Below are 23198 nucleotides of genomic sequence, written 5' to 3'. Positions count from 1 at the left end.
TTTTCACCTTCATCAAGAGGCTGTTTAGTTCCTCTTCATGTTCCACCATTAGGGTGGTGTCATCTGCATATCTGAGGTTATTGATAACTTCTCCTGGCAATCTTGATTCCAGCTTAAGCTTCATCTAGCCTGGCATTTTGCATGATGTAGCTTAAGCTTCATCTAGCCTGGCATTTTGCATGATGTACTCTAGCCTCAGATATGCAGATGACACCACCCTTATGACCCCAAGATGCTTGTTCCTTGAAAGAAAAGCTATGACAAACCTAGAAAGTGTATTAAAAAGCAGAGGCATTACTTTGCCTACAAACTTCTGTATAGTCAAATCTATGGTTTTCTCAGTAGTCATGTATGGATGTGAGAGCTGGACCAGAAAGAAGACTGATGCTTTAGAACTGTGGTGTTGGAGAAGACTCTTGAGAGTGCTTTGGACTGCAAGGAGATCAAACCAGTCAATCCTAAAGGAGATCAACCCTGAATATTCATTGGAAGGACTGATGCTGAAGCTGGAACTTTAATACTTGGGCCACCTGATGATGAAATGACTGATTAATTGGAAAAGACACTGAGGCCGGGAAAGATTGAAGGCAGGAGGAGAGGGCGAGATGGTTGGATGGTGTCACGGACTCCATGAAAATGAGTCTGAGTAAGCTCTAGGAGATGGTGAAGAACAGGGGCGCCTGGCGCCCTGCAGTCCATGGGGTCACAAAGAGTTGGGCATGACTGAGCGACTGAACAAAAAAACTCTGCATAGAGGTTATAAAAGCAGAGTGACAAGACACAGCCTGATGTACTCCTTTCCCAGTTTTGAACTACTCCGTTGTCCGGTTCTAACTGTTGCTTCTTGACCTGCATACAGATTTCTCAGGAGACAGGTCAGGTGGTCCAGTATTCCCATCTCTTTAAGAATTTCCCACAGTTTCTTGTGACCCACACAGTTAAAGGTTTTAGGGTAGTCAATGAAGCAGAAGTAGATGATTTGGGGAATTCTCTTTCTTTTTCTCTGATACAACAGATGTTGGCAATTTGATCTCTAGTTCCTCTACCTTTTCTGAATCCAGCTTGTACCTTTGGAAGTACTCAATTCAGGTACTGTTAAAGCCTAGCTGGAAGAATTTTGAGCATTACCTTGCTAGCGTGTGAAATGAGTGCAATTGTGTGGTAGTTTGAGCATTCTTTGGCATTGCCTTTTTTTGGGATTGGAATGAAAACTGACCTTTTCCAGTCCTGTGGCTACTATTGAGTTTTCCAAATTTCCTGGCATATTGAATGCAGTACTTTCAAAGCATCATCATTTAGGATTTGAAACAGTTCAACTGGAATGCCATCACCTCCACTAGCTTTGTTCATAGTGATGCTTCCTAAGGCCCACTTGACTTCACACTCCAGGATGTCTGGCTCTAGGTCAGTGACCACACCATCGTGGTTATCTGGGTTATTGAGACCTTTTTTGTATAGTTTTTCTGTGTATTCTTGCCATCTTTTCTTAATCTTCTGCTTCTATTTTGTATATCATTGGTATTTTCTTTATGTCTGATGATGTTGAACACTTTTTCATGTGTCTATTAGCCATTTGTACAATTCTTTGGTGAAGTATCTATTCAATCGCTGTAGCTCATGTTTAAATTGTGTTATCACTTTATTATTGAGGTGTCAGTATTCTCTACATGTCCTAGATTCAAGTTCTTTATCTGATACCTGACCTGCAAATACTTTTCTCCCATTCTGTCAGTTTTCATTTCTCTGGAAACTAAAGCCTAAATTTAATTCTGATAAAGTCCAATTTATAAACCTTTTCTTTTGTCATTTGTCCTTTCAGTGTTACATATAAAAACTCATTTTTTTACCCCATGGTCTTGAAGATTTACTTGTATATTTTTTCTAAGAATTGTGTAGATTCAGCTTTTAAAATTAAGCACACGACTCATTTTGACTTTACTTTTGCACGTGGTATGAAGTAGGTATCCAGTTTATTTAGTCTGCTTGCAGATATACTTGTCTTGTAGAGAAGGGATTGGCAACTCACCCCAGTGTTCATGCCTGGAGGATTCCATGGACAGAAGAGCCTGGTGGGCGATGGTCTATGGGATCGCAAAGAGCGAGTGATGTGACTGAGCAACTATCACACACACGCAATATGCTTGTCTCAGCACCGCTTGTTGCAAAGAGTATAATATTATTCTTGCCATGTTGAGCTATCTTTTTTGTTTTTTGACCACACCTCGTGGCATATGGGATCTTAGTTCCCTGATCAGGGTTAGAACTCGCACCCTCTGCATTGGAACTGCCGAGTCTTAACCATGGGACCTCTAGGGAAGTCTCCACACTAAACTACCTTGATGTGTTGTTGAAGATCAATTGCAAATGTGATGGATTATTTCTGGATTTTCAAGTAGAGTTCATTGATTTAAAAAATAAAGAAAGAAAATAAGGTTCATTTTTTATATAACATTTTCTATTTTTTTCTTTGGCATGGCCAGTGATATCTAACATACCAATTATTTAGCATGTATTGTCTGAGATGTGCTAGTTTTTTGATTTGTTTTTGGTAGAAGCATCAAGATTGGTTTTATTTGTATTTATTTATTTATGTTTTGGCTGCACCAAGCAGCATTTGAGATGTTAGTTTCCTCACCAGGGATCGAACAGTGAAAATGCTGCATTTAACCACCAACTACCAGGGAATTCCCTTAGAGACTGGTTCTAAATCTTTTTTCTGCTTATGCTGTAGACTTTTCATTATTATTCAACTGGGAATGCATGTGTCTGTGTATGTGTGTGTGTGTGATCTTTCCAATCTTCAGTTGTGTGATTTCATGAACCACTGTGTGAAGGGCTTGGGAAAAGACTTCACCCAAAGGGCAGTATTTCTATATAATCGGTTCAGAGAGTCAAAAATGGAAGCTTTTTTGCTCTTTCTCTAGGACCAGGAGAGATTTTCTGAGCTCTAGTAACTGCATAGCCCTTATATTATCTGGGTTTCTTTAAAAAAATTTTTTTTTAAATTATTTATGTTATTTTTGGTGTGCTGGTTCATCCTCGCTTAGCAGGCTTTTCTCTAGTTGTGGCGAGTTGGGACTACTCTCCAGTCTCGATGGGCAGGCTTCTCAATGCAGTGGCTTCTCTTGTTGTGGAGCACAGGCTCCTCTGTGGTTGCGGCACGTGGGCTCAGTAACTGTGCCTCCCAGACTCTAGAGCACAGACTCAATAGCTGTGGTTAGGCTTAGCTGCTCCGAGGCTTCTGGGAGCTTCCAAGACCACGGATCAAACCCATGTCTCCTGTATTGCCAGGCAGATTCTTTACCGCTGATCTGCCAGGGGAAGCACTGTTTTTTTCTTATTTGTACATTTTTATTAAGCATTTTTTTAACAGCTTAATTTATTCATTTTTAATTGAAGTATAATTGCTTTCAATATTGTGTTGGTTTCTGCCATACATCATCATGATTGTTTCCTTTTACTTATTTTTATTAAAACATTTATAATGAAAACTTTTTATTTATTACCTTAAAATTATTTATTTATTTTTATGTCCTGGTTTTAAGTGAGGCTCCAAGTTTCTGGCCTTAAATCACAGAAGACAAATATTCTATCGATACCTCCTTCCTGCACAGTGATTAAAAGTCTGTGCATCTCTTCCCCAGATAGTGACTGAACATCCATCACCAGATCCCGAGGATCCTATAGACTCTAGATGTTTTTGAAGAGGATAAAATTTAGTGTTTAGGCCCTTTCAGGCCCTTCATTATTTCTGACATCTATGAATTTGACCTTCGTTCAGTCAGGCCCTGTTAGTGATAGAAAAAATATTTGTCTAAATTTCCTTTTTTTTTTTTAACAAAATTCAAATCAAATTTAATTCTCCCATCCAGACTATTCACTTATTTTGCAGTATTTCCTTTTGATTTTTAAAGAACTAATTAATTAGTTAATTTTAATTGGAGGCTAATTACTTTCCAATATTGTAGTGGGTTTTGCCATACACTGACATGAATCAGACATGGGTGTACATGTGTCCCCCATCCTGAACTGTCCTCCCCACTCCCTCCCCATCCCATCCCTCAGGGTCATCCCAGTGCACCGGCTTTGAGTGCCCAGTTTCGTGCATTGAACTTGGACTGGTGATCTATTTCACATATGGTAATATACATGTTTCAATGCTATTCTCTAAAATTCTTATTTGTTTTTAAAAGGAGAGTAGTCCTTTTGATAAATGCAAAGGATGTTAGGACTGAGGCCAGGGCAAGCACAGTTCTCCTTGTTCCCTTCCTGTCAATTATAGTCCACCTGGAAAGATGGGCAGTTTAACTGTAAGGAGAGAAAGGATAAACTGGGAAGACTCGATTGGGCCTCCTTATACTGGGGAGTCAGAGAATAACTCCAGGAAGAAATAACATTTCAGCTAAGTTGGGAAAAGACAAATCGTTTATGACAAGGACCAGCCCTCCATACCCTCTGGGACTCTCCTCCCATCCCACCTCAGGTCTCACCGCTAGGTCTTCATCTGTCAGTCAGGCCCCCAGGAGGGACAATTGTCATGTGCATTGATGTTCCATCAGGACTCCGAGGAAGGGAAAGGAACACTAGAAGATCCTGCCTGGTTAACCTGAGAATGCTGAGAGCCTCTCATTGGATACACAGGTTTCTTTGTGGGACAAAGAAAGGCCACACCTGCAGAGAAAGTGGTTTATTGACTGGACCCATGCACAGGGGGAACACGGTGGACATGCTGGGAAAGAATTCACCTCTGTCATTCAGAGCACCACCTTCATGCTTGAGAGTTCTTGATTTTCTTCACTGAAGTTTCAAAGGCTGGATTGCATCCATGGCCAAGGGTGGATGCACTGGACAGTAACTGAACATAGTTTTGGGGTCAGAATTAATGAGTCCGTTTCATAGTCAGTTCCACGGAGGGCAAATGTCTGTTCCTCCTTTGCTCTCTGCTCTTCTTGTCTAGATTCTTGTCCCATCTCAGCTCCTAGTGTCTCTCGCCTGCTCCAAGATTATCTTGTCCTGTCTCTGCCCCTCTCTCCCCTTCTCTTCCACCTCATCGTGGCACTGATCCTCTTCAGATCCTCCTCCTTCCATTTATCATCCTGCAAACTGCCTTTCTCCTTCCCTCCGGGACTCTCCTCTCTCCAGTGTTTGCACTTTGCCTTTGAGTCTCCCTCTGTCTCCCTCTTTTGTCCCCTTTCTCCTCCTCATCCTCTCTGCGTGGTTCTCCTCACTCTTCCTCCTGCCTCTTTCTCCCTCATCCCCTCCCTCCACCTGCCTCCTTTCTCCTTCTCAGTGGGCATCTGACTCCACCTCTTTATCCAGCTCTGTCTCTTCCTTGCTCACCCCTGTCTCTTCCCATCCTCCCCAGAACACTCTTACCTTTTTTTTTTTTTAATACCGATCGCAGTACTGCCAAGCATATTCTCGCTCAAAGTATTCAGTGAGTGAACACCAAGCTAAACCAAAAGCACTCCCTTCTGTTGTGCAACGGAAATATCGTTTATCGCGATATATAAAGGGGAAATGACATTTGGGACGGTCTGAAAAAAGAATGGGTGAAAACATTAATGGTGGGAGGGTTATTTTTAGGCTTGTCAAAAGAAAAGGGGGCTTGCCTGGTGGTCCCGTGGTTAAGAATGCCTTGCAATGCAAGAGATACTGGCTCGATCCCTGGTCCAGGAAGAAACCAATGCTGAGGAACAATTAAGCCGCTGCCTCAACTACTGAGTCCACACATGGCAGTGACAGAAGCTGGTGCACCCAGAGCCTGTACTGCACCAGCCAAGCCGCTGCAACGAGAAACCCACCCGCCAGCGAAGAGCAGCCCCCACTGAGACTAGAGAAAGCCCACGTGCAGCGACAAGACTCAGCACAGCCTCCCCCCCGCCCCCAAAAGAGACCCAGAATCAGATCCGAATAGAACTCATGGGGCTGGGTCAGAGGCTGCCTGAGGCTTCCATCTAGGAGACAGTTATGAACCAACCCTCTTCATCTGGGAAGCCACATACTCCTCATATGAAGACGAGCTGCACACTTACCTCTCTTACTACAGATTTTCCATCTTCCTACATAATCTTCATCAAGAGAGCACCATTCTCTTTCGGAATTCACTGACGTGCACTTATAATATATTTTGCGTTTATAGGTGAATGGGAAAGCACATGGAGGACCTGAAAGAAGAAGTCCTTGTTCCCTTCATTGACTCCTAGGCTTTCATGATCGCTGGTAACTCTGGCAAAGTCTCCGTTCGAGACTGTTGTGTACAGAGTCCCCCGCTAAGCCCTGGGGATGTCAAGGTCTGTCTATCGTGGTCCCTCCCTCAGGGACTAGGAGATTTCTTTAACTTTGGACAGCCTCTACTTTAGCATGTGGCGGCAGCTCTGAAGCCCGGACCGTGGGTTCAGGTTCCGGTCCCACCATCTACACATGCTCACCCTTGATGCTCTCCTGGGTCGCCCCCTTGGGGAACGTGGACGCCTGCCTCCTCCTGTGACTGAGAGGATAAGATTCGCCTTGCCTGTGTAGTGTCTTTGGAGGATCCCCATCACAGGCACCAGGGCACCCGAGTTAGCTTATTGCATTTGGTCGTGGTTTGGCTGTCATTCTGTCCCTTGTTGATTACCTCAAGGAACTCAACTAGGAAAGTAGGACGTACTGTCGTCCTCATGCGGCTTCTCCACTAGAAGAAAAGCAGGTGCGGAGGAGGTGGATGGAGGAAGAGAAGAGCAAAGTAGGGCTGGGGTTAGGGTTAGGAGGCAGGAACTGCTAGAGTAGGGTTGACGTATATACATTTCAGGAGTGAAATAGCTAGCTAGTGGGAAGCTGCTATATAACACAGGGATCCCAGCCTGGCGCTCTGTATTGTCAATGTAAATGGGTAGGATGTGGGCTGAGGTGAGAGGGATGCTCAAGAGAAGCGCAAATGTATATACTTATGGCTGATTCATGTTATTGTGTGGCAGAAATCAACACAAGATTATAAAGCAATTATCCTCCAATTAAAAATAAAAACAAAACCAAAATAAGAAAAAAACCACCACCACAAAAGAACACAGCAGAGCCACACCCAGAATATCATCTGTGGTGGGGCCTGCCCTGCATCTCTAACTTTATGTTCTCATTGCTCCCGGAGGACACACAGGGACTCAAGCTCAAAACCGGGGCTCAGCCGAAGCACCCTGCCTCCCCCATGCCCCTGCTCTGCCCATCTCGACTCCTGCCCTGTCATGCCTGCGCCAAAGACTGTGCTGTCCTCTCTCTGCCTCTCTCTCACCTTCTCTTGCCATGAATCCTTCCCAGGTCCCCCTCCTTCCGTTTACCATCCTTAGCATCCGGCTACGGATCAGGGATGTCAAGGTCAATATGGCGTAGTCCCTCCCTCAGGGACTAGGAAGGGTTCTCTGACTGTGGGCAGTTTTTACTTTATTGTTTTTGACAGTGAAAAAAAATTTATTTACAGATATACACATGTCTATAGATAGGAAGAAATCAAAGTCAAGAGTGGCTAGTCGACATGTTAAAAGCATCTAAGTTGTGAGGATTGGTGTACTGATGTGAATCTGGGGAGCTGCTACTTTATCATGGGACACCAGCTCTGAATCCCGGGCCCTGGGTTCCGATTGCAGCCCCACCATCTACAGAGGCGTATCCCTCATGCTCTCCGGAGAAGCCCTCTTGGGGACTGTGCACACCTGCCTCCTCCCGTGACTGAGAGGGTAAAGTTGGCTCCTGCCCTTCAGCATCTTTGGAAGACCCCCATCACAGTCTCCAGGACCCGCGTGTCAGCTTGTTGCATTTGATCGCTGTTTCGTTGTCATTCTCTTCAGTGTGTGATTACCTTGATCAGCAGTGGTGTAAGACCAAGTTGTAGTGAGCATTCCGAGAACGTTGTACACAGCCGGCGGCGGCTCATCTAGAAGAAAGGCAGGAGCAGAGGAGATGGATGGAACGGAGTAAGAGCAAAGCAGGGTTAGGGTTAGCTGGGATGAATTGAGAGAGGAGCATTGACGTGTACACCGCCATGTGTCAAACAGAGAGCTGGTGGGAAGCTGCTCAGTAACAGGGAGCAGAGGATGGGGCGGCGTGGGAGGGAGGCTTGCGAGGGCGGGGATGATATACATATTTGATATTATAAATATATTTGCTACTCCATAGGCTGCATAAATACATATATACATGTTTATGGCTGATTTGCATTGTCACACGGCAGACACCAACACAACATTGTAAAGCAGTTATCCTCCAATTCAAACTAGAAAACAAAGTAAGAACAGCTAAAAACTAGCAGCAACAGCCAGACAAGCCCAAAGCAGAGCCGCAAGCAGACTGTGGTCGGTCGCAGGACATGCCCTGCGTCTCTTTCACTCTCTTTGATGTTCTGAAGCCCTTGTGCACCCTGAACAGATACACTCGATGACTAGAGGGTGAACACACAGGTGAGAGAGACCCTGACACATTCGCATTGCCCCCCTACCGAGACACATGGATTCGACCACAAAGTCAGACACTCACTGTTCTTTGAACCTGCCCTGAGACCACACGGTCCCTGTGACTGGGTTGGCCCCAAAGTTGGTTCTGGTTTTTCCATACAATGGTACGGCAAAACAGGAAGGAATGTTTTTTGGCCAACCCGATATTTCCAACAGTCAACTCTACAAACATCAAAAACTCTTCATTTGAACAACATAACCAACCCTGGCATAGGTTGCCCATGTCTGGGACAGTGCAATGGAGATTTAGGAAGGAGACAGCTCCCAGAAAGGCCTTTGGCTCTGTTGCCAAACTCACCCGGGTTTCAATTTCATAGAGTTGCTGGAAAACTAAATAAAATGTGACTGTCATAGCGGCTGGCCCTTCTGACACATTCAAGAGATGGCAGCGGTATTGGTTACAGTATTATTATTGTCGTGACTTTTACTCATCAGTCCACGTCTGGCGTGGGCTTCCTTGGTGGTTCAGCATTAAAGAACCCACCTGCCATTGCAGGAGGCGTGGGTTTGCTCCCTGGGTCGGGAAGACCCCCTGGGGAAGAAATGGCAACCCACTGCAGTATTCTTGCCTGGGAAATTCCACGGACCAAGAACCTGACGGGCTACAGTCAAGTGGGTTGCAAAAGGGTCAGACACGACTGAGCGACTAGCACTGCAAATCAGCGTGTCTGGGGCAGGGTCTTTCTCACCAATTCTAGTCCGTCTCCCCTCCCTCACCTCCATTCACAGGGTGCAGTTGTAGAAACACAGGCACACCAGCCCAAATCAGAAAGAGCCCCAGACGCGGTGCCATGGTAGCTTGCTCTCCTGAGGCTGACCAGCATCGATCTGCTTCTTATTTAACCGGTGACCCCAGCGTCCCTTCACCCTGATAAGAATCAACCTCACCTGGTCAATGGTTGATCATTCCTCAGCCTGAGAGCATGCAGGGCAAGTTTATCTCTCAGATGGAAAGTACAGGACATTGGCCGGCAGTCTAACGTCTCCAAGCCTCAGGGGTTTGAAATGCACTTAAAACGAGACCCGGGGCTCTGTCTTCCACTGCTGAGGCACAGATTCGGCCCCTGTTGGGAACTAAGATCCTGCAAGTCACACCGTGTGACCAACAAATAGGAAAAAACACTAACGAGCTCCCAGGCTTAAAGTGACTGATCTCGGAGGGAGAGCAGTGACTGGTCCTCTAGAAAGAACTTAGCTCCCTGCCCTGGAATTAAACCTGGGTCACCCGGATGAAAACTAGGAGTCTAAGCCGCTAAACTAGCTTAGGCTAGAGTCTAGAAGCTAAGGAGGCCTGGCTCTTGCTCCTGTTTGAAAGCAAGAATGTTTCCAGGAATCAAAAGTGTCACAACAAGTACCACGGTTATTATCAGAGACATTGCACAACAGAGGGAGACCACACAGAAAAACAGTTTGTTTACCCAACTCAGAAGTTAGGCAGAGATGCACACCCAGAGAGACATACCCAGAGAGACAAAGGGTATGAGCATCCTCTCCAAGGAGAAGAGTGTAGGAGCTCAGAAGCTGGGCAGAGATGCACACCCTGAGAGGAGTGCGGGCGACCTGGAGGAGGAGTGTGAGGTACGGAGGTGACGTGCACCACTTTTATAGGACAGCCCCTCCGGGTGTCTGTTCACATTTGGGCAATTATCTTGCTTCTTTCTTCACAGCTGTCTGGTCCATGGACCAGCAAGATATGTGCTCAAGTTCTTGCTAAGATGGATCCCAACACAGAGGCCTACGCCTGCTTGTCTACACTTATTCTGGAGTGGGGCCGCCTCCCTCTTTGACTCCGAGAAGGCTTTCTGGACAAGTGCAGACGGGGCAGTCAGCCTTGATCTCTTGACCTCAGGAGTGGGCACCTTATCTCTTCATTTGAGCCGAGCTCAGCGCCTGCCTCTAGCTTTGTCCTTGGAGTATCTGAATTTTACTTGAATTTTACTCCACTTGACGAATACCAGGTGTCCAGCTCAGAGACCCACTATCTCCTACCTTAAGGTGACTCAGAGTCCACGGTGTGAACTGTCTTAGAATCAGGCAAAATGTCTGTTAGATATTCCTGATCAACCACTTACAACAGTCAGGGAGCTCTGTGACTCTGTCGGGGATACTTTTGAACATTTGAGTGGAACCTAAGGAATATGAAGGTCTTGGTTGCTTGCTCCCAATGTCACTGGTGAAAGAAAGAGGGGCGCTCAGGAATTCCAACGTTCAAGCCAACTGCTGCCTAAATGACTTAAGAGGTTCTTGATCCCTTTCTACTATAGCTGCTGGGCTGAAACTGGTAGAAATCAAACATAACACCTCCTCTGGCCATTGGCTGACTTGCCACCCGATTCCGAGGGAAGCAGAGCCCTCCGTCTGTCAGGTGGCTGCGAGTTTTCTTTTTGTTTGTTAGTTTTGTTTGCCTTGCCACCTGGGGTTTCCTAGGACCCTGAGCAGCGGAAGCGCAGAGTTTAACCACTGGACCACCAGGGAAATCCCTGGCTGCTGCTTCTGTTGTTGTCAGCATGCAGTCTTTATGATATAAAGCTCCTTTGTTTTTTCTTACGCAACCTCTGTTACAGTGTAGTAGCTTTAGGCTTCAGTGGTGGCTCAGTGGTAAAGAATCGCCCTGGGATATCTGGGTCAGGAAACTCCCCGGGAGTAAGAAACGGCAAGCCACTCCAGTATTCTCGCCTGGGGAATCCCGAGGCCAGAGGAGCCTAGTCGGCTACAGTCCATGGGGGTAACAAAAGAGCGGACATGACTCAGTGACTAAACAACCACACAGTTGTGTTCGCTTCTACTGCATTAGCAAAGTGAATCAGCCACACAGATACACATATCCCCTCCTTTTTCGATTTCTCTTTGATTCGCTTTTTATTGATTGGTTTGTTTACGGCAAGTGGGGGCTAGTCCCTGGCTGTGATGTGCGGGCTTCTCATTGCGGTGGCTTGTCCTGTTGCAGAGCAAGGGCCCTAGGGCCCTAGGGCTTCAGCAGTTGCAGTCCCCAGGCTCTAGAGTAGGCTCAGTAGCTGTGAGCCGCGAGCTAAGCTTGCTCTGCGAAACGTGGGATTGTCCGCGACCAGTGCTGGGACCCGTGTATCCTGCATTGGCAGATGAATTCTTTACCTCTGAGCCCCCAGGGAAGCCCCTGGTTTCCTTTTATTTATCTATTTTTATTAAAACATTTTCAACTGAAACTTTTTATAATTTAACTTGAAAATTATGTTTCATTTTTACCTCCTGGTTTCAAGTGAAGCTCTGAGATACTGGCCTTAAATCACAGAGGACAGACATTCTCTCTCTCTTTTTTTTTTCCCCATGCACTTTTCCATAACCCTTTGTAAATACCCACTGTCAGATTCTCAGTGTGAGACCAAACTCTTGGGGGCTAGAGCTGGTCTGAACTGCCTTTTGAGCTACCCTGCTGCTGCTGAGTCACTTTAGTCGTGTCCGACTCTGTGCGACCCCATAGATGGCAGCCCACCAGGCTCCCCCGTCCCTAGGATTCTCCAGGCAAGAACACTGGAGTGGGTTGCCATTTCCTTCTCCACAGACACTCTCTGAATACCTCCTTGCTGCACAGTGATTGAAAGTCTGGGTCGCTCTTGCCTGGGTGGAGACTCAAAATCCACTGCCAGGTGCCAAGGATTCCTTAGATAGGCACTGAGGGTTTTTTTTTAATTTAAATGTATTCATTTTTAACTGAAGGACAATCGCTTTGTAATTTTGTGTTGGTTTCTGCCATACGTCAACATGAGTCAGCCGTAAGTACACACGTGTCCCTTCCCTCCACCTCTGGCCCCATCCCACTCCTCTAGGCTGTCACAGAGCCCGGGTCCGAGCTCCGGGAGCCGTCTCGCAGATCCCCACTGACTGCTTTGCGTATGGGACTGCGTGTGCTTCCCTGCTCCTCTCTTCATTCGTCCCATCCTCTCCTTCCCACCCTGTTTCCAAAAGTCTGTGTCTATGTCTGTGTCTCCACTGCTGCCCTACAAATAGGCTCATCAGTACCCTCTCTCTAGATTCCATACGTGTGTGTTAATACGCAATATTTGTTTTTCTCTTTCTGAGTTACTGCACTCGGTGTAATAGCCTCTAGGGTAACCTGCCTCACTGGAACTGACTCAGATGTGTTCCTTTGTATGGCTGAGTAATATTCCATGGTATATATGTACCACAGCTTCTTTACCCGTTCATCTGTTGACGGACATCCAGGTTGCTTCTATGTCCTAGCTGTTGTAAACAGTGGTGCAATGAACATTGGAGTGTGTGTTGGTGTTTTTCCAGTTATGGCTTTCACAAGGTATATGCCCAGTACTGAGGCTGTCGGGTCATGTGTAGTTTTATTCCCACTTTTAAAGGAATCTCCATACTGTATTCGATAGTGGCTGTTATCAATTTACACCCCCACCAACAGCACAAGAAGTCTCTCTTCTCCACACCTTTTCCAGCATTAATGGTGTGTACATTTTTGGATGATGGCTATTCTGACTGGTGTGAGGTGAGACCCCACTGTAGTTTTGATTTGCATTTCTCTAATAATGAGTGACGGTAAGCATCTTGTTGTGTGTTTATTAACCATCTGTATGTCTTTGAAGAAATGTCTATTTAGGTCTTCTCTCCATTTTTTGATTGGGTTGTTTGTTTTCTGGTATTGAGTTGCACGAGCTGCTTGTATATTTTGGAAATTAATCCTTTGTCAGTTTTTCATCTGCTGTTATTTCCTCCCTATGCTGAGGGCTGTCTTTTCACCTTCTTTACAGTTTTCTTTGCTATGCAAAAGCTTTTAACTTTAATTAGGTGCTACTTGTTTATTTCTGCTTTTATTCCGTGACTCTAGGAGGTGGATCATGGAGGGTCTTGCTGTGATTTGTGTCAGAGAGTGTTCTGCCTGTGTTTTCCTCTAAGAGTTTTCAAGTTCCCTGTCTTCCATTTAAGTCTTTAACCCATTATTGAGTTTATCTTTGTGTGTGGTGGTAGGAAGTGCTCCGGGTTCATTCTTTCACATGTAGCTGTAAGAGTTTCCCAGCACCGCTCAGTGAAGAGACTACCCTTCCTTCATTGTCTGTTCTCGCCTCCTTTGTCAAATGTCAAGTTCCGTGGATGCACGGGTCACTGTCTGGGCTTTCTCTCGTATTCCGTTGGTCTGTATTTCTGTTCTTGTGATAGGCACTGAGTGATTTCTCAGGACAAAATTTAGTGATCAGGCCTTTACAGGCCCTTCATTATTTCTGACACCTGTGAATTTAACCTTCTTTCAGTCAGGCCCAGTTAGTGATGGAAAAAGTATTTGCCTAAAATTCCTGCTCATTTTAAAAGGGAGAGTAGTCCTTTTGAAAAATGCCGAGGATATGTTGGATTCTGCACTTACGTCTGAGGCCAGGGCAAACAGAGTCCATCCTGACCCTCCCCGCTAATCACAGCCCCCTAGGAAGACAGGCCATTTAATAGTAAGGAGAAAAAGGGTGAACTGAGAAGAAATCTGGGGACTCCTTATACTGGGGCGTCAGAGACTACCTCCAGAAAAAATAACATTTCAGCTAAGTTGAGAAAACAAAACTTTTATGACAAGGACGAGTCCTCGGTACCCTCTTGGACCCTCCTCCCACCCCATTTCAAGTCTCATGACCAGGTCTTCACCTGTCAATCAAACCCCCAGGAGGGACAATTGTGATGTATATTGAGATGTGTGTTGATGTTCCAGCCTAAGGAGAGGAAAGGAAGACAAGAAGGTCCTCCCTGATTAACCTGAGCACGCTGAGAGCCTCTCATTGGATACACAGGTTTCTTTGTGGGACAAAGAAAGGCCACACCTGCAGAGAAAGTGGTTTATTGACTGGACCCATGCACAGGGGGAACACGGTGGACATGCTGGGAAAGAATTCACCTCTGTCATTCAGAGCACCACCTTCATGCTTGAGAGTTCTTGATTTTCTTCACTGAGGTTTCAAAGGCTGGATTGCATCCATGGCCAAGGGTGGATGCACTGGACAGTAACTGAACATAGTTTTGGGGTCAGAATTAATGAGTCCGTTTCGTAGTCAGTTCCGCGGAGGGCAAATGTCTGTTCCTCCTTTGCTCTCTGCTCTTCTTGTCTAGATTCTTGTCCCATCTCAGCTCCTAGTGTCTCTCGCCTGCTCCAAGATTATCTTGTCCTGTCTCTGCCCCTCTCTCCCCTTCTCTTCCACCTCATCGTGGCACTGATCCTCTTCAGATCCTCCTCCTTCCATTTATCATCCTGCAAACTGCCTTTCTCCTTCCCTCCGGGACTCTCCTCTCTCCAGTGTTTGCACTTTGCCTTTGAGTCTCCCTCTGTCTCCCTCTTTTGTCCCCTTTCTCCTCCTCATCCTCTCTGCGTGGTTCTCCTCACTCTTCCTCCTGCCTCTTTCTCCCTCATCCCCTCCCTCCACCTGCCTCCTTTCTCCTTCTCAGTGGGCATCTGACTCCACCTCTTTATCCAGCTCTGTCTCTTCCTTGCTCACCCCTGTCTCTTCCCATCCTCCCCAGAACACTCTTACCTTTTTTTTTTTTAATACCGATCGCAGTACTGCCAAGCATATTCTCGCTCAAAGTATTCAGTGAGTGAACACCAAGCTAAACCAAAAGCACTCCCTTCTGTTGTGCAACGGAAATATCGTTTATCGCGATATATAAAGGGGAAATGACATTTGGGACGGTCTGAAAAAGAATGGGTGAAAACATTAATGGTGGGAGGGTTATTTTAGGCTTGTCAAAAGAAAAGGGGGCTTGCCTGGTGGTCCCGTGGTTAAGAATGCCTTGCAATGCAAGAGATACTGGCTCGATCCCTGGTCCAGGAAGAAACCAATGCTGAGGAACAATTAAGCCGCTGCCTCAACTACTGAGTCCACACATGGCAGTGACAGAAGCTGGTGCACCCAGAGCCTGTGCTGCACCAGCCAAGCCGCTGCAACGAGAAACCCACCCGCCAGCGAAGAGCAGCCCCCACTGAGACTAGAGAAAGCCCACGTGCAGCGACAAGACTCAGCACAGCCTCCCCCCGCCCCCAAAAGAGACCCAGAATCAGATCCGAATAGAACTCATGGGGCTGGGTCAGAGGCTGCCTGAGGCTTCCATCTAGGAGACAGTTATGAACCAACCTCTTCATCTGGGAAGCCACATACTCCTCATATGAAGACGAGCTGCACACTTACCTCCATCACTACAGATTTTCCATCTTCCTACATAATCTTCATCAAGAGAGCACCATTCTCTTTCGGAATTCACTGACGTGCACTTATAATATATTCTGCGTTTATAGGTGAATGGGAAAGCACATGGAGGACCTGAAAGAAGAAGTCCTTGTTCCCTTCATTGACTCCTAGGCTTTCATGATCGCTGGTAACTCTGGCAAAGTCTCCGTTCGAGACTGTTGTGTACAGAGTCCCCGCTAAGCCCTGGGGATGTCAAGGTCTGTCTATCGTGGTCCCTCCCTCAGGGACTAGGAGATTTCTTTAACTTTGGACAGCCTCTACTTTAGCATGTGGCGGCAGCTCTGAAGCCCGGACCGTGGGTTCAGGTTCCGGTCCCACCATCTACACATGCTCACCCTTGATGCTCTCCAGGGTCGCCCCCTTGGGGAATGTGGACGCCTGCCTCCTCCTGTGACTGAGAGGATAAGATTCGCCTTGCCTGTGTAGTGTCTTTGGAGGATCCCCATCACAGGCACCAGGGCACCCGAGTTAGCTTATTGCATTTGGTCGTGGTTTGGCTGTCATTCTGTCCCTTGTTGATTACCTCAAGGAACTCAACTAGGAAAGTAGGCTTTGGGATACGTACTGTCGTCCTCATGCGGCTTCTCCACTAGAAGAAAAGCAGGTGCGGAGGAGGTGGATGGAGGAAGAGAAGAACAAAGTAGGGTTAGGGTTAGGGCTAGGAGGCAGGAACTGCGAGAGTAGGGTTGACGTATATACATTTCAGGAGTGAAATAGCTAGCTAGTGGGAAGCTGCTATATAACACAGGGATCCCAGCCTGGCGCTCTGTATTGTCAATGTAAATGGGTAGGATGTGGGCTGAGGTGAGAGGGATGCTCAAGAGAAGCGCAAATGTATATACTTATGGCTGATTCATGTTATTGTGTGGCAGAAATCAACACAAGATTATAAAGCAATTATCCTCCAATTAAAAATAAAAACAAAACCAAAATAAGAAAAAACCACCACCACAAAGAACACAGCAGAGCCACACCCAGAATATCATCTGTGGTGGGGCCTGCCCTGCATCTCTAACTTTATGTTCTCATTGCTCCCGGAGGACACACAGGGACTCAAGCTCAAAACCGGGGCTCAGCCGAAGCACCCTGCCTCCCCATGCCCCTGCTCTGCCCATCTCGACTCCTGCCCTGTCATGCCTGCGCCAAAGACTGTGCTGTCCTCTCTCTGCCTCTCTCTCACCTTCTCTTGCCATGAATCCTTCCCAGGTCCCCCTCCTTCCGTTTACCATCCTTAGCATCCGGCTACGGATCAGGGATGTCAAGGTCAATATGGCGTAGTCCCTCCCTCAGGGACTAGGAAGGGTTCTCTGACTGTGGGCAGTTTTTACTTTATTGTTTTTGACAGTGAAAAAAATTTATTTACAGATATACACATGTCTATAGATAGGAAGAAATCAAAGTCAAGAGTGGCTAGTCGACATGTTAAAAGCATCTAAGTTGTGAGGATTGGTGTACTGATGTGAATCTGGGGAGCTGCTACTTTATCATGGGACACCAGCTCTGAATCCCGGGCCCTGGGTTCCGATTGCAGCCCCACCATCTACAGAGGCGTATCCCTCATGCTCTCCGGAGAAGCCCTCTTGGGGACTGTGCACACCTGCCTCCTCCCGTGACTGAGAGGGTAAAGTTGGCTCCTGCCCTTCAGCATCTTTGGAAGACCCCATCACAGTCTCCAGGACCCGCGTGTCAGCTTGTTGCATTTGATCGCTGTTTCGTTGTCATTCTCTTCAGTGTGTGATTACCTTGATCAGCAGTGGTGTAAGACCAAGTTGTAGTGAGCATTCCGAGAACGTTGTACACAGCCGGCGGCGGCTCATCTAGAAGAAAGGCAGGAGCAGAGGAGATGGATGGAACGGAGTAAGAGCAAAGCAGGGTTAGGGTTAGCTGGGATGAATTGAGAGAGGAGCATTGACGTGTACACCGCCATGTGTCAAACAGAGAGCTGGTGGGAAGCTGCTCAGTAACAGGGAGCAGAGGATGGGGCGGCGTGGGAGGGAGGCTTGCGAGGCGGGGATGATATACATATTTGATATTATAAATATATTTGCTACTCCATAGGCTGCATAAATACATATATACATGTTTATGGCTGATTTGCATTGTCACACGGCAGACACCAACACAACATTGTAAAGCAGTTATCCTCCAATTCAAAATAGAAAACAAAGTAAGAACAGCTAAAAACTAGCAGCAACAGCCAGACAAGCCCAAAGCAGAGCCGCAAGCAGACTGTGGTCGGTCGCAGGACATGCCCTGCGTCTCTTTCACTCTCTTTGATGTTCTGAAGCCCTTGTGCACCCTGAACAGATACACTCGATGACTAGAGGGTGAACACACAGGTGAGAGAGACCCTGACACATTCGCATTGCCCCCTACCGAGACACATGGATTCGACCACAAAGTCAGACACTCACTGTTCTTTGAACCTGCCCTGAGACCACACGGTCCCTGTGACTGGGTTGGCCCCAAAGTTGGTTCTGGTTTTCCATACAATGGTACGGCAAAACAGGAAGGAATGTTTTTGGCCAACCCGATATTTCCAACAGTCAACTCTACAAACATCAAAACTCTTCATTTGAACAACATAACCAACCCTGGCATAGGTTGCCCATGTCTGGGACAGTGCAATGGAGATTTAGGAAGGAGACAGCTCCCAGAAAGGCCTTTGGCTCTGTTGCCAAACTCACCCGGGTTTCAATTTCATAGAGTTGCTGGAAAACTAAATAAAATGTGACTGTCATAGCGGCTGGCCCTTCCGACACATTCAAGAGATGGCAGCGGTATTGGTTACAGTATTATTATTGTCGTGACTTTTACTCATCAGTCCACGTCTGGCGTGGGCTTCCCTAGTGGTTCAGCATTAAGGGACCCACCTGCCATTGCAGGAGGCGTGGGTTTGCTCCCTGGGTCGGGAAGACCCCCTGGGGAAGAAATGGCAACCCACTGCAGTATTCTTGCCTGGGAAATTCCACGGACCGAGAACCTGACGGGCTACAGTCAAGTGGGTTGCAAAAGGGTCAGACACGACTGAGCGACTAGCACTGCAAATCAGCGTGTCTGGGGCAGGGTCTTTCTCACCAATTCTAGTCCGTCTCCCCTCCCTCACCTCCATTCACAGGGTGCAGTTGTAGAAACACAGGCACACCAGCCCAAATCAGAAAGAGCCCCAGACGCGGTGCCATGGTAGCTTGCTCTCCTGAGGCTGACCAGCATCGATCTGCTTCTTATTTAACCGGTGACCCCAGCGTCCCTTCACCCTGATAAGAATCAACCTCACCTGGTCAATGGTTGATCATTCCTCAGCCTGAGAGCATGCAGGGCAAGTTTATCTCTCAGATGGAAAGTACAGGACATTGGCCGGCAGTCTAACGTCTCCAAGCCTCAGGGTTTGAAATGCACTTAAAACGAGACCCGGGGCTCTGTCTTCCACTGCTGAGGCACAGATTCGGCCCCTGTTGGGAACTAAGATCCTGCAAGTCACACCGTGTGACCAACAAATAGGAAAAAACACTAACGAGCTCCCAGGCTTAAAGTGACTGATCTCGGAGGGAGAGCAGTGACTGGTCCTCTAGAAAGAACTTAGCTCCCTGCCCTGGAATTAAACCTGGGTCACCCGGATGAAAACTAGGAGTCTAAGCCGCTAAACTAGCTTAGGCTAGAGTCTAGAAGCTAAGGAGGCCTGGCTCTTGCTCCTGTTTGAAAGCAAGAATGTTTCCAGGAATCAAAAGTGTCACAACAAGTACCACGGTTATTATCAGAGACATTGCACAACAGAGGGAGACCACACAGAAAAACAGTTTGTTTACCCAACTCAGAAGTTAGGCAGAGATGCACACCCAGAGAGACATACCCAGAGAGACAAAGGGTATGAGCATCCTCTCCAAGGAGAAGAGTGTAGGAGCTCAGAAGCTGGGCAGAGATGCACACCCTGAGAGGAGTGCGGGCGACCTGGAGGAGGAGTGTGAGGTACGGAGGTGACGTGCACCACTTTTATAGGACAGCCCCTCCGGGTGTCTGTTCACATTTGGGCAATTATCTTGCTTCTTTCTTCACAGCTGTCTGGTCCATGGACCAGCAAGATATGTGCTCAAGTTCTTGCTAAGATGGATCCCAACACAGAGGCCTACGCCTGCTTGTCTACACTTATTCTGGAGTGGGGCCGCCTCCCTCTTTGACTCCGAGAAGGCTTTCTGGACAAGTGCAGACGGGGCAGTCAGCCTTGATCTCTTGACCTCAGGAGTGGGCACCTTATCTCTTCATTTGAGCCGAGCTCAGCGCCTGCCTCTAGCTTTGTCCTTGGAGTATCTGAATTTTACTTGAATTTTACTCCACTTGACGAATACCAGGTGTCCAGCTCAGAGACCCACTATCTCCTACCTTAAGGTGACTCAGAGTCCACGGTGTGAACTGTCTTAGAATCAGGCAAATGTCTGTTAGATATTCCTGATCAACCACTTACAACAGTCAGGGAGCTCTGTGACTCTGTCGGGGATACTTTTGAACATTTGAGTGGAACCTAAGGAATATGAAGGTCTTGGTTGCTTGCTCCCAATGTCACTGGTGAAAGAAAGAGGGGCGCTCAGGAATTCCAACGTTCAAGCCAACTGCTGCCTAAATGACTTAAGAGGTTCTTGATCCCTTTCTACTATAGCTGCTGGGCTGAAACTGGTAGAAATCAAACATAACACCTCCTCTGGCCATTGGCTGACTTGCCACCCGATTCCGAGGGAAGCAGAGCCCTCCGTCTGTCAGGTGGCTGCGAGTTTTCTTTTGTTTGTTAGTTTTGTTTGCCTTGCCACCTGGGGTTTCCTAGGACCCTGAGCAGCGGAAGCGCAGAGTTTAACCACTGGACCACCAGGGAAATCCCTGGCTGCTGCTTCTGTTGTTGTCAGCATGCAGTCTTTATGATATAAAGCTCCTTTGTTTTTTCTTACGCAACCTCTGTTACAGTGTAGTAGCTTTAGGCTTCAGTGGTGGCTCAGTGGTAAAGAATCGCCCTGGGATATCTGGGTCAGGAAACTCCCCGGGAGTAAGAAACGGCAAGCCACTCCAGTATTCTCGCCTGGGGAATCCCGAGGCCAGAGGAGCCTAGTCGGCTACAGTCCATGGGGGTAACAAAAGAGCGGACATGACTCAGTGACTAAACAACCACACAGTTGTGTTCGCTTCTACTGCATTAGCAAAGTGAATCAGCCACACAGATACACATATCCCCTCCTTTTCGATTTCTCTTTGATTCGCTTTTATTGATTGGTTTGTTTACGGCAAGTGGGGGCTAGTCCCTGGCTGTGATGTGCGGGCTTCTCATTGCGGTGGCTTGTCCTGTTGCAGAGCAAGGGCCCTAGGGCCCTAGGGCTTCAGCAGTTGCAGTCCCCAGGCTCTAGAGTAGGCTCAGTAGCTGTGAGCCGCGAGCTAAGCTTGCTCTGCGAAACGTGGGATTGTCCGCGACCAGTGCTGGGACCCGTGTATCCTGCATTGGCAGATGAATTCTTTACCTCTGAGCCCCCAGGGAAGCCCCTGGTTTCCTTTTATTTATCTATTTTTATTAAAACATTTTCAACTGAAACTTTTTATAATTTAACTTGAAAATTATGTTTCATTTTTACCTCCTGGTTTCAAGTGAAGCTCTGAGATACTGGCCTTAAATCACAGAGGACAGACATTCTCTCTCTCTTTTTTTTTTCCCCATGCACTTTTCCATAACCCTTTGTAAATACCCACTGTCAGATTCTCAGTGTGAGACCAAACTCTTGGGGGCTAGAGCTGGTCTGAACTGCCTTTTGAGCTACCCTGCTGCTGCTGAGTCACTTTAGTCGTGTCCGACTCTGTGCGACCCCATAGATGGCAGCCCACCAGGCTCCCCCGTCCCTAGGATTCTCCAGGCAAGAACACTGGAGTGGGTTGCCATTTCCTTCTCCACAGACACTCTCTGAATACCTCCTTGCTGCACAGTGATTGAAAGTCTGGGTCGCTCTTGCCTGGGTGGAGACTCAAAATCCACTGCCAGGTGCCAAGGATTCCTTAGATAGGCACTGAGGGTTTTTTTTTTTTAATTTAAATGTATTCATTTTTAACTGAAGGACAATCGCTTTGTAATTTTGTGTTGGTTTCTGCCATACGTCAACATGAGTCAGCCGTAAGTACACACGTGTCCCTTCCCTCCACCTCTGGCCCCATCCCACTCCTCTAGGCTGTCACAGAGCCCGGGTCCGAGCTCCGGGAGCCGTCTCGCAGATCCCCACTGACTGCTTTGCGTATGGGACTGCGTGTGCTTCCCTGCTCCTCTCTTCATTCATCCCATCCTCTCCTTCCCACCCTGTTTCCAAAAGTCTGTGTCTATGTCTGTGTCTCCACTGCTGCCCTACAAATAGGCTCATCAGTACCCTCTCTCTAGATTCCATACGTGTGTGTTAATACGCAATATTTGTTTTTCTCTTTCTGAGTTACTGCACTCGGTGTAATAGCCTCTAGGGTAACCTGCCTCACTGGAACTGACTCAGATGTGTTCCTTTGTATGGCTGAGTAATATTCCATGGTATATATGTACCACAGCTTCTTTACCCGTTCATCTGTTGACGGACATCCAGGTTGCTTCTATGTCCTAGCTGTTGTAAACAGTGGTGCAATGAACATTGGAGTGTGTGTTGGTGTTTTTCCAGTTATGGCTTTCACAAGGTATATGCCCAGTACTGAGGCTGTCGGGTCATGTGTAGTTTTATTCCCACTTTTTAAAGGAATCTCCATACTGTATTCGATAGTGGCTGTTATCAATTTACACCCCCACCAACAGCACAAGAAGTCTCTCTTCTCCACACCTTTTCCAGCATTAATGGTGTGTACATTTTTGGATGATGGCTATTCTGACTGGTGTGAGGTGAGACCCCACTGTAGTTTTGATTTGCATTTCTCTAATAATGAGTGACGGTAAGCATCTTGTTGTGTGTTTATTAACCATCTGTATGTCTTTGAAGAAATGTCTATTTAGGTCTTCTCTCCATTTTTGATTGGGTTGTTTGTTTTCTGGTATTGAGTTGCACGAGCTGCTTGTATATTTTGGAAATTAATCCTTTGTCAGTTTTTCATCTGCTGTTATTTCCTCCCTATGCTGAGGGCTGTCTTTTCACCTTCTTTACAGTTTTCTTTGCTATGCAAAAGCTTTTAACTTTAATTAGGTGCTACTTGTTTATTTCTGCTTTTATTCCGTGACTCTAGGAGGTGGATCATGGAGGGTCTTGCTGTGATTTGTGTCAGAGAGTGTTCTGCCTGTGTTTTCCTCTAAGAGTTTTCAAGTTCCCTGTCTTCCATTTAAGTCTTTAACCCATTATTGAGTTTATCTTTGTGTGTGGTGGTAGGAAGTGCTCCGGGTTCATTCTTTCACATGTAGCTGTAAGAGTTTCCCAGCACCGCTCAGTGAAGAGACTACCCTTCCTTCATTGTCTGTTCTCGCCTCCTTTGTCAAATGTCAAGTTCCGTGGATGCACGGGTCACTGTCTGG

At 46.9% G+C, this 23198-nt stretch overlaps 2 protein-coding genes across 3 annotated transcripts; both read right to left on the bottom strand.

The window, feature by feature from the left end:
* Window positions 1–4672: 4672 nt before the first annotated feature.
* Window positions 4673–9316, bottom strand: BSP5L (binder of sperm 5-like). Of its 2 annotated transcripts, none has more exons than XM_042230697.2 (5): window positions 9204–9316; window positions 7835–7909; window positions 6036–6167; window positions 5377–5537; window positions 4673–4855 (listed from the first exon to the last, which is right to left on the bottom strand). In XM_042230697.2, exons 1-4 carry the CDS (start codon window positions 9277–9279, stop codon window positions 5389–5391), a joined length of 432 nt encoding a protein of 143 aa, XP_042086631.1. In that variant the 5' UTR covers window positions 9280–9316; the 3' UTR covers window positions 4673–4855; window positions 5377–5388. The 2 variants fall into 2 exon arrangements, with proteins under 2 accessions (XP_042086631.1, NP_001137138.1); NM_001143666.2 differs by having other exon boundaries at window positions 4674–4857; window positions 5378–5537; window positions 9204–9301.
* A 4969-nt stretch (window positions 9317–14285) lies between these two features.
* LOC114117818 (seminal plasma protein PDC-109-like) lies at window positions 14286–18922 on the bottom strand. The gene is made up of 5 exons (XM_060398109.1): window positions 18810–18922; window positions 17446–17520; window positions 15644–15775; window positions 14991–15149; window positions 14286–14470 (listed from the first exon to the last, which is right to left on the bottom strand). Exons 1-4 carry the CDS (start codon window positions 18883–18885, stop codon window positions 15001–15003), a joined length of 432 nt encoding a protein of 143 aa, XP_060254092.1. The 5' UTR covers window positions 18886–18922; the 3' UTR covers window positions 14286–14470; window positions 14991–15000.
* Window positions 18923–23198: the final 4276 nt, after the last annotated feature.

The sequence above is a fragment of the Ovis aries genome, chromosome 14, assembly GCF_016772045.2.
Source record: "Ovis aries strain OAR_USU_Benz2616 breed Rambouillet chromosome 14, ARS-UI_Ramb_v3.0, whole genome shotgun sequence".
Taxonomy (NCBI): Eukaryota; Metazoa; Chordata; class Mammalia; order Artiodactyla; family Bovidae; genus Ovis; species Ovis aries.
Note: the sequence above shows the minus strand (reverse complement) of the source record. Positions and strands in the feature narration are given on the sequence as shown.